We start from the raw sequence: 6,877 nt of genomic DNA on the forward strand, positions 1-6,877 counted from the left end.
TGAATTCAGCATATGCCTTTTTCAAGAGAAACTAGCAGGTGCTTTGTAATCAACTTAAACCATCATTACACGTGGGACAATGCCAATGGAGAGGAAAAGAATGGCACTGCTGCTGACTCCAACCAGCTTTAAGAAGCTAATCAAAAGACTTAAAAAGGTGTTTTGATGGGATATATTTTTCATGTACCACCTTCCGATTGCTTTGATTCAGAATGTGTCTTTGGGCAGTGAATCAATTAACTGGGAAAACTCCAATAATCTCACCTAAACCACCATCCACAATAACACCAGTTTAACAACTGAAATCTAATCATTGTTAATGTAATCGCTCTACTGCACAAATGGCATCGACAGGGCTTGTTAACATGTAAGGATAACTTTAGTAAGGAACTAGATCGTTTGTCTCTGGAGAAATTCTTCTCTTCATTCAATCGTTGATAATTACCAGAGTTAACAATTATCACAATTGCCCTGACATCAGGCGGCAAAATAACTGAAATAACATAAGGAACCAATTAACTTTTAGCTCTTTTCCTTATAAATCATTCTACAAAAGGGCCAGTCAAAGTTCCCAGAGAGTCCAGCTAGAATAAGTTGTAGAGAAGAAATTCAAGATGTGCACGCAGCATTATCACTAAACCTTTGTTTCACCCAATACATTCAAATCACACTAAAAAGAAAACTTCTCCTGTTGAACTGACAAGTCTTAAGTTGCAGAAATCTAGTTACAAGGGTCAAGCACTCAATAGACAGTTGTCATCCCGGAAGAACAAGTGCTTTTGGGAGGGCTTTAAACTAACTGGGCAGGGATGTGGGAACCAGGATAGAATATTAGAGAGGAATACCAGGGTGCACAAACATACTGGGAGAGACAGATTGCACTAGTATAGAGAATAATAAATTAAACAAGTGTAGTCAGAGTAAGGGAGAAAGTAACAAAATCTAAATCAGAGTTACTATGCATGTCTGTGAATGCACAGAGTAAATAAGATTGGGGAGCATACAGTATCCTGGGCTTTATTAATAGGGACATAGAGTACAAGAGCAGGGAGGCTATGCTGAGCTTATATTAGACACTAGTTAGACCTCAGCTGGAGTATTACATACAGTTCTGGATGCCACACTATAGGAAGGATGTGAACACATTGGATAGAGTGCAGAAGAGGTTTGCAAGAATGGTTCCAGGGGTGAGAAACTTCAGCTATGAGGAGAGACTTGAGAGGTTGGGACTGTTCTTGGGGAGGAGAAGGCCATAAGGAGATTTGACAGAGATGTTCAAAATCATGAAGCGGCTGGATAGAGTAGATAGGGAGAAACAGTTCCTGTTCGTAAAACGATCGGAAATGAGAGGGCAAAATTTAAAGTGCTTAGCCAAAGAAGCAAGTGCAATGTAAGAAAAAACTTTTTCACACAGCAAGTGGTTCAAGTCTAGAATGCACTGCCTGGAAGTGTGGTGGAGGCAGGTTCAATTGAGGCATTAGAGAGGGCATTGAATGGTTATTTGAATAGAAACAGTGTTGAAGGGTATGAGGAAAAGCAGGAGAATGGCACTAAGTCAAAATGCTCATTTGGAGAGCTGGTGCAGACATGATGGGCTGAATGATCTCCTTCAGCACTGTAACAGTTCTGTGAATCTGTGAACTCAGAAAAGATACCAACAGGCTGGTGCAATGCTTAGGTACGTTCAGGTACAAAATATCAGTCTTTAATGTCACAACACTAGTTCTCAATATCCAACCACTTGTGATTTTTCAGTACATGCACACATTCCTTATTTTCATTGTTTGAATCCAAGACAGGAGTCTCAAAGGCCAAACAGGTTCAGATTTCATAGTTTCATAACACAAAAATGTAGGAGTGAGGAACAAAACTGTAACAGATTTTGTCGATCAATGGGAGCAAGATTTGATAAAAATACACATCCAACATACAAATTAGAATTAGGCCATTTGACCCCTCAAGCTCCGCCTTCCCTAAGATCATGGCTGATCTGATTGTGACCTCAACTCCACTTTCCTGCCTGCTCCTGTAACCCTTGATTCCTCTGTCTATCAAGAATCTAACTAACTCAGCCTTGAATATATTCAATATCCCAGCCTCCACAGGAAGCAAATTCCACAAGTTAACAACCCTCAAAAGAAAAAATTCTCATCCCTGCCCTGAATGAGACCCCTTATTTTTAAACTGTGTCCCTCAATTCTAGTCTCGCCCATAAGTGGAAACATCCTCCGTATCAAGTCCCCCCTCGGGATCACATATGTCTCAATAAGGTCACCTCTCGTTCATCTAAACTCCAATGGGTACAGGCCCAACCTGTTCTACCTTTCCTCATAAGCCAACCCCTTTATCCCAGGAATCAGCCAAGTGAATATTCTCTGAACTGCTTCTAATGCTATTTTGTCCTTAAGTAGGAACTAAAACTGTACACAGTACTCCAGATCTCACTAAGACCCTGTAAAGCTACAGCAACTTTCCTGCTTTGATACTTGATTCTCCTTGGTCATCTGGATACATGAGTGATGAAAGGTGTTCACTCAATGTTAATAATTTGTCTTCTGGTGCCAAATGCCCCATCACACTTTTCCTGCCTTATGTTAATGCCTTGCAAACTAGCTACTCTAACAGTGTCTATTCTTTAATAGAACATAAGCAACCTCTTTACTGAGGAACTCAAGAAACATTTTAAAATGATTACTTGCCAATTCTTGTTTTGTCCTGAAATGTACCAATCTGCAATAATAGTTATTAGTGCCTCTTTACAACAACTTGTATTGTGTAGTGCCTTTAAAGTCATTAGACACTAAGACACTTCACAGGAACACAGCAAAGCAAAATACTGCGGATGCTGGAAATCTGAAATATAAACAGAAAATGCTGCAAAAACTCAACAGGTCTGACAGCATCAACAGGTCAAACAGAAACAGCGCTAACGTTTCAGGTTAATGACCCTTCATCTGTGGAGGGAGAGAGAGAGGGGGGAGGGAGAGAGAGAGAGAGAGAGAGAGAGACAGAGAGTGAGTGTTAACGTTTCAGGTCAATGACCCATGACACATTCATATGAACGTTAGCAAACAAAATGTGACACCCAGCCACATAAGGAGATGTTAGGACAAGCGACAAAAAGTGAATTAGTTCTGCTGTTACCAGTTGGGCTGGGATAAATTTCCAAGGCCATGTTACGAGGAAATTCTAACCCATAGCCTTTAAATACTACTCATTCCCCAGATGTGAGAGTTGGGCCCTGCCCTTACAGACTGACAAAGTGACTAAGTCCATTACAACAAAAAAACAAGCTGGAAATACTCAGCAGCTCAAGGAGAATCTGCGGAGAGAGAAAGAGTTAACTTTTCAGGTCAACATGCTTTCAACACAAGCTCCTTGGATGCTGCCAGGTCTCAGCATTTCCTAATTTTATTTCAGATTTCCAGCATCTGCAGTGTTTTTCTTTTTGCACTGATGAACTACACCTGCTGCATCCCTTTCAATGACAGAACAATGAGCAAACTGACAGAGATTAGACCCACAAAAACCAGTTGTTTCCATGAATACCTCTGGAGATAGCCCAGCCCCTGTACATGACATAACCGTTTTCAGAGACTGACATGTTGGCTGGTACTTAGCACACTGACCTGTTTGTACAGCTCAATGAGGTGGGATATCACTTACTGCCCTGTACAGACCCACCCAGTTATGTGAGAAAAGGCAGTAGCAACAAGCAAAGTTCCAAATATGTGGCACAAGTGGCAAGTGCAGTTTTTCTCTGTGGTACTGACCACTTGTACAAAATAGGACACTTAAATCAGTTTTGCAGTAGCATTAGATTACATCCTACTGGCTATAATATAAATTATTCACCAATATGCACCTGATTTTTACAGGTTAATTTCTGCTTTCCACTAAAAAATACTTTCAACTAGACAATAGTTTGAATTAAGCAACTTTGCATTCAGAGCAGACTGCAAGTTGAAACTGGGCAGTGATTCCTAACCCAGCTATGCACTCCAGGCAGAGCTCACAGGCAGTGACAGTGGCTGTGGATTGGAAATGTAACTTTATTCGATGGATGCGTTAATAAGGAGTGAATGGGATGTGGATCACACTCTCTGGCTATTAACACAGTGTGTTTGGGATGTGGATCTCTCCCTCTGGGCATTAATATAGTGTAATTGGGATCTGGAACTCACTCTCTCTGGCTGTTAATAGAGAATGTTTGTGATGTGGTCTCTCTCTCAATGTTAATAGAGAACGTTTGGGATGTGGTCTCTCCCTCTGGGTGTTAATAATGTGTTTGGGATGCAGTCTCTCTCCCTCTGGGTGTTAATAGTACATGTTTGGGATGTGGTCTCTCTCTCCCTCTGGGTGTTAATAGTGTGTTTGGGATGCGGTCTCTCTCTCCCTCTGGGTGTTAATAGTGTTTGGGATGCGGTCTCTCTCTCCCTCTGGGTGTTAATAGTGTGTGTTTGGGATGTGGTCTTTCTCTGGGTGTTAATAGAGAGTGTCTGGGATGTGGTCTCTCTATGGGTGTTAATCGAGTGTGTCTGGGATGTGGTCTCTCTCTCTGGGGGTTAATAGTGTGTGTTTGGGATGTGGTCTCTCTCTGGGTGTTAATAGTGTGTGTTTGGGATGTGGTCTCTCTCTCTCTCTCTCTCTCTCTGGGTGTTAATAGTGTGTGTTTGGGATGTGGTCTCTCTCTCTCTGGGGGTTAATAGTGTATGTTTGGGATATGGTCTCGCTCTGGGTGTTAATAGAGTGTGTCTGGGATGTGGTCTCTCTCTCTGGGTGTTAATAGTGTGTGTTTGGGATGTGTTCTCTCTCTGGGTGTTAATAGTGTGTGTTTGGGATGTGGTCTCTCTCTCTGGGGGTTAATAGTGTATGTTTGGGATACAATCTCTCTCTCGGTGTTAATAGAGTGTTTGGGATGTGCTCTCTCTCTCTCTTAGTGTTAATAGTGTGTGTTTGGGATGTGGTCTCTCTCTCTGGGGGTTAATAGTGTGTGTTTGGGATGTGGTCTCTCTCTCTGGGGGTTAATACTCAGTCTATCAATTCAATAGCACACAGCACGTTGCTCTCCTGCTGGTTAATGCCCCCCATAACCCCCCAGCCTCACCTCCTCACACTCCTCCTTGATGGCGAACCTGGTGGCGAGTAGATCACAGAACTGGGCCATCCTGATGGTCTCCTCCCCGCGGGCCAGGCGTTCCTCCAGCCACCGGATTAAGTGGCTGTGGTGCTGCTGGACCACATTCTCGGCCACCTCGTCCCGCACCTTGGCCGCCGCCTCCCGCAGCCGGTGATGCTGGAACAGGATGTCGGGGCTGGGCCCGCAGTTCAGGCTCAGGCCGGAGACCGAGCCGGGGCCGCCTCCTCCTCCCTCCGCCGGCTCGGGCCCTCCGTCCGGCCCTAGCGCCGCGCCCGGGGCCGGGAAGCCGGCTCTGGCCGAGCCTCGCTCGGTGTCCTGGTCCTGCTCGTCCTCCTCCTCATCCTCCTCCTCGGCGCAGTCAGGCTGCTCGGCCCCGGCGCTCTCCGTGTTACCCATCCCGGCCCTCGTAACCGCCGCCCTTGGACTTTCCCAAAGCTGTAGTCCAGATCCGCCGCCCTCGGCCACGGGCTCCCAACTCCTCCACTACCGGGTTCGACACACTGCCGGATTCCGGGCCGCCTCACGACACTGAGCGACACACTGACGGATTCCGGGTCGCCTCACGACGCTGAGCGACACACTGCCGGATTCCGGGCCGCCTCACGACACTGAGCGACACACTGACGGATTCCGGGTCGCCTCACGACACTGAGCGACACACTGAGGGATTCCGGGTCGCCTCACGACGCTGAGCGACACACTGCCGGATTCCACGACGCTGCGCGGCCCCGTTGCCGTCGCTTTGCGACATTCCGGAATTGGAACCGGAAGGTGAGCCAACTCTTAAAGGGACCACGACAAATTAAAGGGACACTCCTGTTGAAATTAATGACCAGAAGTCCCACATATATCGTGAATCAATCATTCTTGATGTTAACATGTTTTCCCTCAACTGAAATAATATATTATTTTGAAAAAACACAGAATCTTAGAGTACATAAGGCCATTTGGCCCATCGTGTTGTGCCAGAGCTATCAATCAATTCCATTCCCTGGCTATGTCTGTGTTGCCAATTATTTCCTGTTGAAAGTTACCATTAAATCTTCCACTGCCCTTTCAGACAGAGCATTCCAGATCACAACTCACTGAGTAAGTACAATAACTGGAGTAAAATGATTCAGGACACTTCTTGGGCACATTATAATGCAAAATTCAATAACGAGTGATATAAAGCAACATGAAAACAGATGGCAAAAATACTTGGTCAAAGAGGCAGGTTTTAAGGAGCATCTTAAAGGAGGAAAGCAAGGCAGAGATGATTAGGGAGCTAATGCCGGACCTTGGGACCCAAGCAGCTGAAGGCACGGCCACCAGTGGTGGTGTGATTAAAATCAGGATGCTGAAGAGGTCAGAATTAGATAACTGTAGTTGTCAGAGAATCACAGAATTGTTACAGTATAGAAGGAGGCCATTTAGCCTGCTGTGTCCATACTGGCTCTCTGCACGAGCAAATCACTTAGTCCCACTCCCCCATTTTTTTCTCTTCAAAAAATTATCCAATTTCTTTTTGAAAGTTACTGTCATATCCATCTCCACCACACTCCCAGGCAGAAGCCCTTCCAGACTGATCCTGGAACATTCAGCAATTTTAGCAAATGAGACCAGGAAGGACCTGATAGTGTTTTATATGGTCCAGCCGGATATGGCGATTTTTATGATGTGTATCAGGCAGGGAAACTTGATCACGTGGTCACAACTGTGTTGCAATTTGTATTTTGTTTCGAGAATGCGTACCCT

At 44.9% G+C, this 6,877-nt stretch overlaps 1 protein-coding gene across 3 annotated transcripts in view; it reads right to left on the reverse strand.

Annotated features, from left to right (window-relative positions):
* Positions 1 to 5,801, reverse strand: part of zzef1 (zinc finger, ZZ-type with EF hand domain 1) — a 285,136-nt gene extending 279,335 nt beyond the window's left edge. Inside the window, exon 1 of one of the 3 annotated variants that reach the window (XM_041196874.1) lies at positions 5,108 to 5,801. In XM_041196874.1, coding sequence (XP_041052808.1) covers positions 5,108 to 5,536 — 429 coding nt within the window. In that variant the 5' untranslated portion in view covers positions 5,537 to 5,801. The remainder of the gene's footprint in view (positions 1 to 5,107) is intronic. The other 2 variants (XM_041196875.1, XM_041196876.1) reach the window with 2 other exon arrangements.
* Positions 5,802 to 6,877: the final 1,076 nt, after the last annotated feature.

The sequence above is a fragment of the Carcharodon carcharias genome, chromosome 10 (assembly GCF_017639515.1).
Source record: "Carcharodon carcharias isolate sCarCar2 chromosome 10, sCarCar2.pri, whole genome shotgun sequence".
NCBI classification, from domain to species: domain Eukaryota; kingdom Metazoa; phylum Chordata; class Chondrichthyes; order Lamniformes; family Lamnidae; genus Carcharodon; species Carcharodon carcharias.